The sequence below is a fragment of the Ailuropoda melanoleuca genome, chromosome X (assembly GCF_002007445.2).
Source record: "Ailuropoda melanoleuca isolate Jingjing chromosome X, ASM200744v2, whole genome shotgun sequence".
NCBI classification, from domain to species: Eukaryota; Metazoa; Chordata; class Mammalia; order Carnivora; family Ursidae; genus Ailuropoda; species Ailuropoda melanoleuca.
Genome location: NC_048238.1, coordinates 52,666,827 through 52,681,535, shown reverse-complemented (window position 1 = coordinate 52,681,535; position 14,709 = coordinate 52,666,827). Strand labels below are relative to the sequence as shown.

General features: G+C 41.2%; 1 protein-coding gene across 1 annotated transcript; it reads right to left on the bottom strand.

The window, feature by feature from the left end:
* Positions 1-83: 83 nt before the first annotated feature.
* NONO (non-POU domain containing octamer binding) lies at positions 84-14,625 on the bottom strand. Its single transcript, XM_011237047.3, has 11 exons — positions 14,414-14,625; positions 8,290-8,449; positions 6,926-7,119; positions 5,243-5,544; positions 4,326-4,421; positions 3,942-4,138; positions 3,517-3,601; positions 3,012-3,114; positions 2,388-2,427; positions 2,042-2,151; positions 84-1,108 (listed from the first exon to the last, which is right to left on the bottom strand). The coding sequence occupies exons 2-11, from the start codon at positions 8,438-8,440 to the stop codon at positions 974-976; spliced, it is 1,413 nt and encodes a 470-aa protein (XP_011235349.1). The 5' UTR covers positions 8,441-8,449; positions 14,414-14,625; the 3' UTR covers positions 84-973.
* Positions 14,626-14,709: the final 84 nt, after the last annotated feature.

Genomic DNA, 14,709 nt, shown 5'->3' with positions numbered 1-14,709 from the left:
GGATTATCCTTATAGAACCTATGCTTAATCTCTTGAGACAGAACTCCCCTCCCTCCATTCCCTTTCAAAAATAGCACAGAAAATTAAAAGGCTTAAAACGTATTTTAATAAGTTGATGCTGTATTACTGCTCCATTTCTCAGAAAAACTCCAAAGATATCAGGGACAAATCAAACATGGTACACCAATAAAAAAATGCACAGCATAACTACCTAAGATAGGCAAGGCTAAGAGCTACTGTCCGACCTTCAGCATACAGCAACCCTGTTCCCAAGATTGTACTAGGCCTATCAAGAAAAGCTGTGAACAGCAACATCATAGACACAAAAGGGCCGTTCCTGGGTTATCCCAACCCAAGAAAAAAGATGGAGGCAACTTAACACAAGATTTTTTAAAGATACACTAAAATGAAAATTTCTAAGAGAAAATGTCTTCCTTAGGACATGAAGGGGTAATATATGGGGTATAACAGAACCGTACGTATGTTGTCTGTGACCTCTGTGGACATTTGCCTGAATTCCCACCTGCGAGTGAATGGAACAATGGGGCTAAGGTCATTGGGGGATGTTTGTTTTTGTGGTGTATGTGGCAGTGTCTCTGGGGTTGGAGGGTATAATGAGAAAGCAAATAGAACAGGATGTACAAAGAATGGAATGATCAAGATTAATGGGGGCTCTAACTGGATCCATTTTTGCCATGGTTCCCACCCCCCAGGCCCTCAACAATCACATGAGACTTCAGGAATGCACCACACAGAATCAATTGGTTAAACAATATACCACACAGAACTGATTTGTTAAATATCGCCCCTCCCTTGCCCTCAACCTCCAGCAAACTCCCTCAGAATAGTACAGGCAAGGAAGACCTAACTATTGGGAGGAATCCCTAACACTTTTCCAGGGCAGAATTCTGGCTAGTCCAAAAAAGGGTCCTTCTTTTAAGGGTTTTTGGGAAACTAGACATTGAAATTTTTATTAGTATCGACGACGTTTGTTTGGAGCAAATTCAGCTCCAGGAGCTGCACGGTTGAATGCAGGAGGGGTTCCACCAATTGCCCCAATTCCTTCCATTGTAGCAGCCTGGCCAAAGCGTTCAGTTGTTGGTGGGGTCTTAAAGAGAAAAAAAGAGCAATGTTACAATAGAACCTATGTCCCAAGCTTCCCACCCATTTGTAATCCCTCCCCTGGAGGCCATTTCCACCGACTATTCAAAGCTCTTGATGTTCTAGGGGCGACTAAGCCTGTTTAGAACTCTAGTGGCTATCCCTGAAAAGGCGGCTGTCTGAATTACAGACCCACCTAACTATCCTACCTTTACCTTTTTATCCCAATTCCTAGTGAATAACCAATATTACATAGTAAATTCCCAGACTAAGTTCTACTTAAATCCTTTTTCCTGAACTAAGTATACGACAAGGACAAGCACTCTTCAGCAACCTTAAATCCACCCAGTTTTAAAAATTTGACATTATAGGGGTGCTTGGGTGGCACAGCTTTTAAGCATCTGCCTTTGGCTCAGGGCGTGATCCCGGCGTTATGGGATCGAGCCCCACATCAGGCTCCTCCGCTGTGAGCCTGCTTCTTCCTCTCCCACTCCCCCTGCTTGTGTTCTCTCTCTCGCTGGCTGTTTCTATCTCTGTCAAATAAATAGGTAAAATCTTAAAAAAAAAATTTTTTTTTTGACATTATAACTCAGGATTTTATGAGCCATAAAGCCTTCTGGATTTCTATCTACTATTTTATGTGATAATACCTAACTTTCATTGCCTTCCCTACAAAAAACAAACAAAACACCTGTTAGCCCGTTAACCCAGGGTAGCAACTAAACAGTCAGACTGGCCAAAGACATTTACTTAACTCCTAAACAAAGTATGAGACTGGGTTTGTTCAAGATTCAAAAATCAAGACCTTGAGGTTACATTAATGAAAAGTGGCCCTAAAACCTGATTATCTGTAGCAAAATTGTGGCAGGCACAGGAACTGAAAGCAAATCCACTCTCCTATCACAACTTAGAATTACTGGAAGGCTCTGCAGTTTATTACCAATCCCAAGGTTCCATCTGGCATCATAGTGGCAGGTCCTGGAGGAGCTGGAGTACCAGCTGGCACTGGAGCAGGGGGCATGGCGCCTCTGTTGTTTATGCCCATAGCACCTAAAGCAGAGTAGTGTGATCAGTACAGGAGACAGAAACTGTCAGTCTTTCTGTACAAGAGAAAACAATTCAACAAGACCTCTGAGCTGAGGACGTGTTACCCCCCGCCCCCGCAAAACGACGATGCTCGCAGAAATGTCAGCCCCTTAAATCTGGACTATGTCTGAGAAGCCACATAGTTCACCAGAAATTATACAAAAAAGGGAATCAGAGCCATTAACCTCCTAAGTCCTTACCTCCCATAGCCATCTGGCCCATCCGTATCTCCTGTTCCCTCTGAAAAATAAGAAATACTCAAGACAGTCCAAGACAACACTGCATTCTACCATTCACAATACACTGAGGACCACACACCAAGGGAAGCAAATACAGTGACAACACATTCCAAGTATACTGAGGCCAAGCTGAGGAAAACGAACATCTCCTTGCTAGTTGTGCAGTTGAGTTCAAGATTAGAACTACAAGGACACAAGTCAGAGTCTGCTATTAGGAACAGAAGAGGTAAAAGGCAAGGGGTGACGTAGCTGACTTCTTCTAGAAACTCAATCTGTGCAACAACTCCAAGGACATCAGAGAACTATTTAAGGCTGCTATAGGACTGGATATACCCCATCATGCAGTCACTTAGTCTGAACTGTGTTAACACTGGCCCTAGTTCTTTATCCTAAATTGCCTGTGAAGCAAGAACTCCCCTTCGAACCTTACCTTTCCTTCCTATGAATGCTTCTTTCTAAAAGGAGTTTCACAGAATACAAAAACTGGTCATAACCTGGTATGTTTTACAGTCCTAGTGGACAACTCATGGTGGGTTTGTCATATCATGACTGGCCTGGTACATCATGGGCACATGGGAGATATACCGCATCAGGGAATGTTCCCTTGAATCCTTCCTGCTGTCGCCGCATCATTTCTTCCTGTTGCCGCCGCATCTCTTCTTCACGGCGCCTGCGCTCCTCCTCCTGCCTACAGAGAGTCACCAAGGTATTTAGCAGAGACACTCCAGAACTTGAGCAGGGTATCTTCACAGGGGATATCAAGAGCCTATTGAAAACTATCATAGCCTTCCAAGAAACTCGCTGTTAAATGTGTCCAGCCCTAAAGCAACCCAAACGTGTCATTCAGGAGAAAAAAGTTCTCCTTTTGGAAAGGAGCCTCACGACACCAGCACTCAGCTGTTTTCCCTTTAGTGCAGCCCTGGGTAATTCCTAGAATCATGGGTAGCTGAAACACTTTCCATCCAAAGGGAGAACTTGAGAAGCATCCAGGAGATACTTACAAATGCATGAGTTAGCACGGTACTAGGAAACCGGAGTGAGACATTACCTATTGGAGTTGTCAGAGAAAAAGGGTTTGAGAGTTAGTTACCTGAGCTCCAGTTGCTTTCGTTTTTGCACTTCTTGGTTGTGCAGCTCTTCCATCCTCCGAAGTTCTTCTTGACGCCTCATCAAATCTAGATAAACAACAGACTGATTCACAGTATTCTTCATTCTCATATAGACCCAATAATTTTCCATAAATAAAGATCCAGAAAACAAAGGGGATATATAATCCCTGAGTGGCCATGTGAGCTATCCAGATTCCAAAAATGAAGCCAAACCTATTATTTCCTTCTCCACAGAATCCAGTATTCTATCTCCAAGCTCATTTGCCCACCAAGATCAACAAATTATTTCAGAGAACAAAAGCAGAGATTTGGGCCTTTCTCTAACAACCGATACAAAAAAAAAAAAATCCTGAAAAAAGTCATTTTGTTCTTGTTCTAGGCTTAAGACCTACAGGCCTACACTCACCCTGTCTCATTAGCATGACCTGGTGCTCATGGCGAGCAGCCTCCATCTCCATCTCCAGCTTCTCACGAGCTTCCTTGATGTTGCGGTCCACTTGGTCCTGCTGCTGCTTCTCCATCTCAATAAGCGCCTTCCAGCGCATGGCATACTCATACTCGAAGGAGCCAGGCTGTGCAAATCTGGGTGGCTGCTCTCGCTCCCTATAGACAAGGTTCCTGGGTTATTAAAACTTTGTCCACTCCCCCAACTAAGCACCGCATTCCTACTGAGGGCCTAGATAATGGCTGCCAGTGAATACCTATAGGAAAATCCTGCCTCTTTGACACCTCCCTTTATAAGTTTAAGAATAGACAAGCACCTAACAGGGAATCTGTCAGAACCACATACTTGTGAAATTGCTGGTTCTTTATAACCAGCTTCTCTGGAAGTCCCTCTTCATCATCCAACTGGTCCATGGGCTCCACAGTCACAGGCCGAGGAAATCTGGGAGAAAGAAAGAAGCTCAGTGTTAATCAAACTATACCCTATACCAGGCTTCCTCTCTATACCTGCCACTGGCACAATAAAGTAGTTAGGGATCAGGACTGTACAATTAAACACATTTTTGGGGGTGCCTGGGTGGCACAGCGGTTAAGCGTCTGCCTTCGGCTCAGGGCGTGATCCCAGCGTTATGGGATCGAGCCCCACATCGGGCTCCTCCGCTATGAGCCTGCTTCTTCCTCTCCCACTCCCCCTGCTTGTGTTCCCTCTCTTGCTAGCTGTCTCTATCTCTGTCAAATAAATAAATAAAATCTTAAAAAAAAAAAACCAAACATATTTCTGAAGGAGTTTTTACACCCAGCCCCAAGTAACCAAGTTCTTTCAATGGCATTATGTGGAATCAGGGGTTGATAGGATGGAATGAGGCTTTAAATCTCAGAATACAGCCTTAGAGGTGTTCAAAGTAAATAGATAGGATACTAAGCGCAATTTAAATAATCCAATACCTATAAAACTCCAGACAATGACTTGAAATAAACACAGAGATGCTGCATGCACAAAACAACTTTTCAGAGTTCTAAGACTTCAAAGGGGAGATTTAACACTGATTAAACGACAACCTACTAGATGACTGAAAGGTTAGTTTCTTAATCTTCATACTATTTCCATTAATTTAAGATTACACTGAAAACCCTACTAGAAAGCTGAATTAGTAACCAAAGTCTTTAAGTGAACACAAAAACATGGTTCCTAGAGGCTACCTTCCCACACCACTGAAGGAAGTAGTACTCCAAGGTCTATTTCTAAAAGCAACCCTCACTTACGTGGTTAGCAGGAAGGAGCCTTCACTGCACCTGTCCAGAGCTTTCCGAGCAGCTGGCTTCCCTGAGAATTCAACAATGCCTTTTCCTGAGGGCCTTCCTCGATCATCAACAATGACTACAGCCCTTTCCACCTGGCCAAACACCGAAAAGGCTTCCTCCAGCAGTTCATTGGAAACATACTGAGGAAGGTTTCGGACTGTAAGGGATGCACTATGGCAGGCAAAGCGCACACGCAGCTGCTTTCCACGGAGTGGCATGTTGTCCAGTTCTACTTTGGCAATCTCTGCTAGGGTTCGTGTTTCCTAGGAAGCAGTAAGAAAGTGAGAATAAGTTTGACAAAGACCACATGTACAGCCATCAAGAGTCTAAAGTAGCATAGACCAATATAAAATGCCTGCCTGCCCCCAATCCCTGACAAACACACAAAGAAATCTTAATAGTACTGAAAGAATACAAATTACATGTTTCAGGTAACTCATTTGGATAGTCTAATTGCTCTGAGGGCCTTGCAATAAATCAACTGGAAGTTCTAGAAGTTAATACCACTTACATGGTCATCAGTATCATAGGTTATTCTCCCAAGTGGTAACAGATCATTGAGACAATGACCAGCCTAAAACCTACCCTTACAATACAGTAGCCAGAATATTTTAATTTTAGCTAGCTACATACAAGTTTAATGAGAAATCATGTATGCCCTCCATGAGACCTCTTTAGAACCATAGACCCTAATGGGAACCGCCTCTCATACTACTAAAGAGGAACCTCGAACCTCAGAAAAAATAACTTGCCCATGTAATCTTGAGTTGTGGTAGATCTACAATGAAAACTAGTTCTGACCACCACATCTAGTGAACTTGCTAACACATTCTGTTCCTTGTTTATATACGTAATGCCCAGAAATGTTCCTCCCCCATATACTTAAATGTTTCCTGATCAAATCAGTTTTTATGAAAAAAATCTACACTTAAAAATGGTTAAATAATAAATTTTATGTGTATCTTAGCACAACTCAAAAATTTTTAAAAAATAGAGGCGCCTGGGTGGCTCACTTGGTTAAGCAGCTGTCTTCGGCTCAGGTCATGATCCCAGGGTCCTGGGATCAAGCCCCCATCGGGCTCCTTGCTCAGCGGGGAGTCTGCTTCTCTCTCTCCCTCTGTGCTCTCCCCCCGCCAAATAAATAAACATAATCTTTAAAAAAATTTTTTTAAATAGATACTAATAAAACTGTCCCCTGATGGTTTTAAAAGTCTTAAGTGAGAAAATACATAGGCATGAACTTAGGAAATGAATTCTATAAACCTTAATCAATACTAAGATAAAATAAAATTGAGTTGATAATTATTGAAGCTGGGCATCGAGTATATATAGGTTCATTATACTATTCTGTCTACCTCTGTATGTTTGAAATTTACCAATTAAAACAAAAGGTCCAAAGGGCATATTTTAGTCTCAGTGTCCTAGACAAATAAACCTATGTTGTCCTTGAAACAAAACAAAAACCTATGAGGAAAAATAAAAATAAAACCTGTATTTTCTGTCCTGTTCTACCAACTGTAACTATTAAACATTTAATAAACAGACCACCTGAGAATTATTTCCACTGCCTAATTTTCCACATCCATCATTCCCCAACTTCCCCACCTTTTAGAGCACATACTCTAAAAGCCCATGGTTGCTCACCAAGCGGATAAAGCCAAAGCCCTTATCCTTATGAATGAAGACTTCGCCGGCCTTCCCATATTTCTCAAATAGTTTCCTCATCTCCTCCTCAGTGATGTCAGGAGGAAGATTGCCCACAAACAGCCGGCTACGTTGGGTGAAGGTCTTCTCTCCTGGTTTCCTAAAATTCTTCAGGTCAATAGTCAAGCCTTCATCTGAGAGAATACACACAGTCACTCAAAGGATTGGGCAAAGAGATCTACAGTCACATTCTCAAAGAACTACAAATGCTCCCAGATTAGGAAACCTAACTGCTGTACAGAAGTCAAACACCATTTCCCAATATAATCTACCCACTAACCACTTATCAGTAAATTGCACCTTAAAATGTGAAAGCAGTATGCAGACATCTGGGAATACTTCTCAATAGCTCTATTATGGGTCAGAAGCCACCCGGACTAAGAGACAGAAAGACAGTACAGAAGCTACTGGGGTCAAAAGTCAAGGTGACTTATGTTAGAAGAGATCATTTTTTTAAATACAAAACTAGGGGCGCCCGGGTGGCTCAGTTGGTTAAGTGGCTGCCTTTGGCTCAGGTCATGATCCCAGGGTCCTGGGATCGAGGCCAGCATCGGGCTTCCCTGCTCGGTGAGCAGTCTCCTTCTCCCTCTCCCTCTGCCCCTCCCCATACTCGTGCTCTCGCTCACTCGGTCTCTCTCAAATAAATAAAATCTTTTAAAAAATAAGACTGAAACATAATTGCTCCATTTCCCAATCTCTCACCAATCTCCATAACCTTAACACTTCCCATTCTTTCATGCTTGGGCTAATGGAATGAAGAAAATAAGTTAGGAAACAGTATTCTTTGTAGGGATCTCTGGAAATAAAAGAGGGTTGAGGTTGGTTCTAGTTTTAGAGGCATACAATAGGTGTTCAAAGTTTGATGAATGAATGGAATGTGCCTTTAAAGAATGTTTACTCTGATTAAAAATGGGTTGGGACAGACCCCAGGCTGAAAGTATAACACTCAGTACCAGACTTCTTTTCCCTTCAAGACTTGTTCTATATTTTCTAACTACCAGTCATCTGATGATTACCTCTAAGAACCAAGCTCTGAGGTAAAACACACAGACATCTGTTTAGCAGAATATGCCAACACAGCACAGCAACTTGTACTCATCTGCTACCCAACATGTCTGCTCCTTGTTTCAGTGAATCACCCTTTTTCTATCCTAAGAAGTATTAAGAGGTAAATAGGGGGAAAAAAGAGCAAAAGATGTGCCACAAAGGCTTATTCATTTATAAGACCAAGAGACTAATCTAAAAACCAAGAAACCTTTCCCAAGAGGGAACCTATTCTTACCCCCCTATAAGCATGTACTCACTTTGGCTGCTGGCTTGTTGCCCATTTGCAGGTATCGGTGGCGGTGGTGGCTGCTGCTGTTGCTGCTGGTGGTGCTGCTGGTGGTGATGCTGATGATGCTTCCTTGGAGTATGGTTTTGCTTCTCCAAGTTAAAGGTTTTATTGCTCTGCATTTTTGCACCCTAAAACGAAAATGTGGACCATCAAATACATGCAGGGCTAATCAGGCACCTTCCTGATGATTTATATGTCAATAATCATCTCTGATATCCTGGCTTTTGCCAGATTCAAACAACTGGTTGTTGTGAACAAGTATGGCAAAGCTGTACTACTCAAAAACCTAAAAAAACCAGACACTAGCAGTTATGCTGCACACAGAAACTAGACAAGTACTAAACAAGAACAGCTTGCATGAGAGTAGTTTGAAGAAACTTCCAGTTCGCTAATTCTGTACATTAACTGGAAACTACTTTCCCCAAAGAAGCTATCGCCTAAAAATTGGCCCTATCATAATATTAAAACATAACGAGGGAAACAGATTCTACTTATCAAAAGAACAAGGACTACTAAATCTTGTTATCTGGCACTTTGCAGTCCTACCCTACAGTAGATACTGTGGAATGAACAGCAGAAAAGTATGGGCTGTGGAGTTAGACATACTTAGATTTGAAGCATGGTCCCGGTACTCACTCACCAGCTATGTACTACTTAATAAATCACTTCTGCACAAACTTAAGCTGTTATAAAGGGGATAATAAAAATACCTACCTCTCAAGATGGCTACGAGGATTCATAAATATGTGAAAACACTAGCTCAATACTGAAATACAGTAAGCATTCAGTAAATATGGTTATTAATCACAATGAAGATAAGTGGCTACCAAAGCATTGAAAGCATCAAATAAAAAAGATGAATATACAATCACAATGTTAAATCTCATCTAAAAATTAACATAAGATTAAAAGAAACAAAATGAAAATTCCTAGTATAATCTAGAGTGAACTCGAAAGTTGATGGCTTTAAAATGGAAATTTTCTAATTGATCTGGTCAACAAACTGAGGACCCTCTTCCTCATTTAAGGACAGTTCTCCAGGAATAAAAGGGCAAAGCAATCCTAAATCTTTCCCCTAAACACAAGATCTTCTAGTCAGAATTTAGCTGAAGGAAAAATGCAACGAGGGACCTTCTCATGAATGCTTATTGTTAACATTTTATGATTCCTCTAAAATAGAGAAAACTGGTTTTTCAGATGAAGAAAATGTGACAACGACTTGATAACTACTGATTCTGGATGATGGGTACATGAGAACACTTTTATGTATATAAAAGCTTTCCTAATACATTTCTTATCATCTCCCTCCAAAACTAAAACAACATAATTATCAAATTCTATGTCCAAACTGTTTCATAAAACAGGTAATAACAAGAACTATCAAAATGTTCATATTCTGTAACTCAGGAAATTCTACTCCTAGAAATTTACCATAAGAGTATAATTTTAGGAGCGCCTGGGTAGCTCAGTAGGTTAAGCATCTGACTCTTGATTTTGGCTCAGGTCATGATCTCAGGGTTGTGAGATCCAGCCCCGTGTCAGGCTCTGGGCTAGGCGTGGAGCCTCCTTAGGATTTCTCTCTCCCTCTCCCTCTGCCACCGCCCCAAAGAATATAATTTCAAAAACCACATCCATGAAATAGTCACTGCCATGACCTCTACGGTAACAAAATAATGACTTAAAATACCCCAAATTAGAGGTATGGTTTTTAATAAATTATGATACATCTATTCAGTGGAGTGTTACACAGCATTAAAAATTATGAAGACCATGTAAATGTGAAAAATGTTTGAAGTTTTAGGGCGCCTGGGTGGCTCAGTCAGTTAAGCGTCTGCCTTTGGCTCAGGTCATGATCCCAGAGTCCTGGGATCTGAGCCCTGCGTCAGGCTCCCCGCTCAGCGAGGCATCTACTTCCCCCTTTGTCCCTCCCCCAACTCATGCTCTCTCTCTCTTGCTCATTCTCTCTCAAATAAATAAATAAAATCTTTAAAAAAAGAAAAATGTTTGATGTTTTAAAAGGGAAAGTTTTAAGAAAGAGGAAAAGGGTTTTTTCTTCCCCCAAAAAATGTATGAATGTAGACTAGGACCAGAAGGCAGGCAAAAATGAAAACTGCCCTGTTTATAAGTTATTGATCATTATTTACTAATTTTAATTTTTTTACTAATTCACCCAACAAATATTCACTGAATGCTTATTACTATCTGCTAGGCACTATTATAGGTACTTGGGAATGCATCAATGAACAAAGCAAGGATTCTTGCCTTCAATTGTGCTTAACTTCTAGTAAGACAAAAATATACATAATAATTAAATTACACAGTACTTAATGAGAGGTAAGCGCTACTAGAAAATAAAGAAAAAATGGGGCAAAGTGGATAGGGGGTGAAAGGGGTAAGACTGCAATTTTTTAAAAGATTTTATTTATTTAAGAGAGAATGAGAGAGAGAGATCACGAGGGGGGGGCGGGTAGAGGGAGAAGCAGACTCCCGGCTGAGCAGGGAGCCCAATGCAGGATGCAGTGCAGGACTCCACGACTGGATCCCCGGAGCCTGGGATCATGACCTGAGCGGAAGGCAGAGGCTTAATCAACTGAGCCACCCAGGCGTCTGGTAAGACTGCAATTTTAAACAGAGCAGAGGTAACCCTCACTGGAAAAGCTGACACTTTAGCCAAGACTTGAATCTCATTTGTATCATTTCATCAATCTTATGTTTCTCATTAACAAGGTACCTATTGCAAAATGTATCTTTAATATAGAAAATTTAGAAACAAAAATATTAAAACAAAAATCCACCACCAGAAAAGTCAGTTAACATTTACCCTTCCAGTCACTGATTTATTTGCATGTACTCTAAGTGAAATATAAAAACCACTTTGCAACCTGCCTTTTCTACTTTATTACATGATGAAGAGCTTCTATGTCAATATTCTGTATTATTTTTTCTTCTACATTAATTTTTAATGCACAAAGTATTCAGCAGTAAACCAAGCACCTATTGTGTTAGACATTTGGGTTATTCCTGTTTTTTCACCACTATTTCTAAAAAATGTTCATAGCTAAATCTTAGGCACATCCATGAGTAAATATACCTTCCACAATTTCTATTTTTACTTATTTACCTTCCAAAACACATATTAGCATTTCAATATAATGCAGTTATACTGCACCATTGTATGTTCAGTTTTTCTTCACTTCTATGTCAACATAATTATAATTTTTATCAGGTACACAAGGTCCATGTGGATATATACTAAATTACTAAACTACCCCCCTACTATGAGACATTAAGGTTGTTTTCATCTTTTTCCTATTAGAATGCTGCAGTAAGTATCTTCTTGCTTATACCTCTTTTAAACTATTTCCTTATAATAAATTCTTAAAATTACAATAATTCAATCTTTGTTACTCTTACCAGAGTGCAGCATTTTTTCCTCTAAAAAAAAAAAGGAAATCATGTTTCTAAAAATGAGACATAAAAACAGGAAATTATTATAACATACAAAATTTATGAAGTCTACCCCAGCAACAGTTGGGGATAGGGTTAGGTTGGCATTAGAATCAGATCTTTAACTTCTTGACTCCCAGCTATTAAACACCTCCCTTCCCAACTCCAAATTGGCCTATACCAGAAACTTGAGTTATCTTCACAGCCATTTCTCCAACTAGGTCTTCTTAACTTCTCACCCCTGGCTAGAATCCAAGGAACCTCTTTTTTTCTCCAGCCTTTAATATGGGAGTCAGTGGCCCCAGCCTCAGTTATCTTGCATCCCATTCAGGAACTCACAATTTATATTTACACATTAATAAAAATCCTTACAAAGATCCATTCAAAACTGAAATATTAAAAACTCTGTATTTACATCTTAACCAAACTTCACCACTCCTTCTCAAAAAGGCCATTTTACAACTTCTTAGTAGAAATGATCTACCTCCTTGAAGAAAAAGTGCTAGGATGTTCTAAACCATATAAGATAACTTCAAGGGAGGTTATTTTCGGTTTTAGAAAGTGCAGCCTGGTGGTTAAGATGATAATATCAGATATTTAACAACCATCATATGCCAGGCACTGTGCCAAGTCTGTATGATCTCACTTTGAGCTCAAAACTATTACTCTCCTGGATAAGAAAACTGATGCCCACCTAAGGTTACCCAAATGTGATGGAGCAAGGAGTGGAACTCACATCTGTTTAACTCTAAAGCTCATTCTCATCACTATGCTACAAGCTTAGTAATCAAACTCACCTTGAATTCAAAGTTTAGAGTCCAACAAACTGACTAGCCATGTCACCTAACTTCTGAGCCTCAGTTTCCTCACCTGTAAGGAGAGGGTAACAACGGCAACCTCACAGGGCTGTTTATTTTAAAGACTAAAAGAGATTGTATACACAGCACTTGTCCCTTCTGGCAACCACTATCCGTATTTCTACATTCAGTTGGTGCTGTAGTTAGACAAATATCATCAATTACATTCTTCCTCCTCTGTTTCAGATTGGAGCAAAAATCATTTTTTACAACCAAATTGCCTACAGTTGTGTTTTTGAATAAATGTCTCCGCGATGCTAATCCTTCCAATCCTTCCTTCCAGTTTATTCTTTCCCAAGAAAGGTATTCAATGGTGAAGACTAAATAATATTGTATAAATCACTTGCCCACAAAGTAACAAGTACTTAGTAAGTACTGTCCTTATCACTTATTTCTGATGATGACCACCAAGAGAATTTGGAAATACATGCAGAAATCTCTTGTGAGCAATAAATTCACTGTCCCCTAACCACTGGGCCTCTAAGAACTAAACACAAAGATCAGCATCAAGGATTTGTCTATTTATCTGTCCCAAAGACTAACCCTAATGAAGGACTTTTCTTTAGAGAAACTATGCACTGCTGGTTTAGAAAGACTGGGGCTACTGGACACAGCACAACCGCACAAATGTGGTTTAGGTACAAGACCAAACACTACATCACACATATTTGAAATCAGTTTTCAGGAAAAGATCAACTTCTTAAGTGGAAGCCGTTGGGGGGAAATCTGGTAAAAATCTACCAACCCAGACGGTTGCACGGATATGGACCTGTCTGAAAGCTGTAGTAGAATGCAATGATATGGTAAGGTACTTTTCCAGGAGTTTCTTAAGACCTTTCATTTAGTAACAAGGAAGCTGGACAAAGGCACAGCATAAATCTAGCCAGTGCCCCCACGAGAGTTGCCAGATTTATCAAATAAAAATACACAACGTCAGACTTTAAAAATGATCTTTTAGTATTTAAGTCCCATGCAACGTAAACTAAAAATAATTTTGCTGTCTATGTGAGATCCAAATTTAACGGGGCGTCCGATATTTTACCTGGCAATCCTACCCCCTACACCTACCTCAACTTCAGTTGAAGATAGCAAAGTACCTCCAAGTCGTCTCTAACCTCAACTTCTCCGTTAAGAACACAAAGAAAGGTTTCAGATGACAACAAGAGTTTCACAGAGTGGAAAATACCCAATAGGAAACCCATAAAGTAAACTTTCATTTTAAAAAGTGATGCTGTAAATGGGTCGAGTAACTAGGCAACAAGACTTAAAAAAAAAAAAACATACAGGAACCTTACTAGGGAAGCCGCGGGGTCTGGACTAGCAGATGAACTTCCCAGCTTAGAGTTTTGACAAATAAACATCGCTGGGGGGGGGGGACATTTCTCATTCTGAATTAATGGCCTCGCGAGGCTGAGAGGAGGAGCGCCGACAAAGCGCCTCCTCCTCCAGCCGCGACTTCAGGGCTCTCGGATAATAGACTCCACACCCTCAGGCCCAGGGCGGCTAAAGGGCCGGGGAACTTACTGACACGGATCAGAATCGAAGATGAGTCGCACAAAGAAATGGAGCGGGAAAGGCAACGGGAACCAGGTTAATGCAGAAAGCAAGACGAGCTGAGAGCGATGGGCCCCCGCGGGTGGGCTGAGGCCGTGTGGCGGCGGGGACAAGGCCTCAAGGGGCCCTGGAACGAACGGCCAACCTCCCTCCAAACCTAGCCTCGCCCTAGCCTCTTGCCGCAAAAAATCCTACTCCCTTCTCAACCAAGAACTAAGTCGTCCCAAAACTCACCCTCTACCGACTGTTCTCTCCTCAGAGTAACGGCGACGCTACACGGCCTCTACCGTCCCGAGAAAAGAGCGCGCGACCGCCGGAAACGAGACGACGGAGCTCGGTGCCTCCCAAGGGGTACAAACTAGCGTTCTTGATTGGTTATCTGATTTGCCAGTCAAGGTTTATCTCCAGAGGCGGAATCGTTTTTCCGCCACTTCTTCGATCCTATTGGCTACCGAACGCGAAAGATCTGAGTTCGTGTGAACGACAGTTGGGGACAAAGAGCGAGGCTTTCTACTTAATGCGCATGCGCA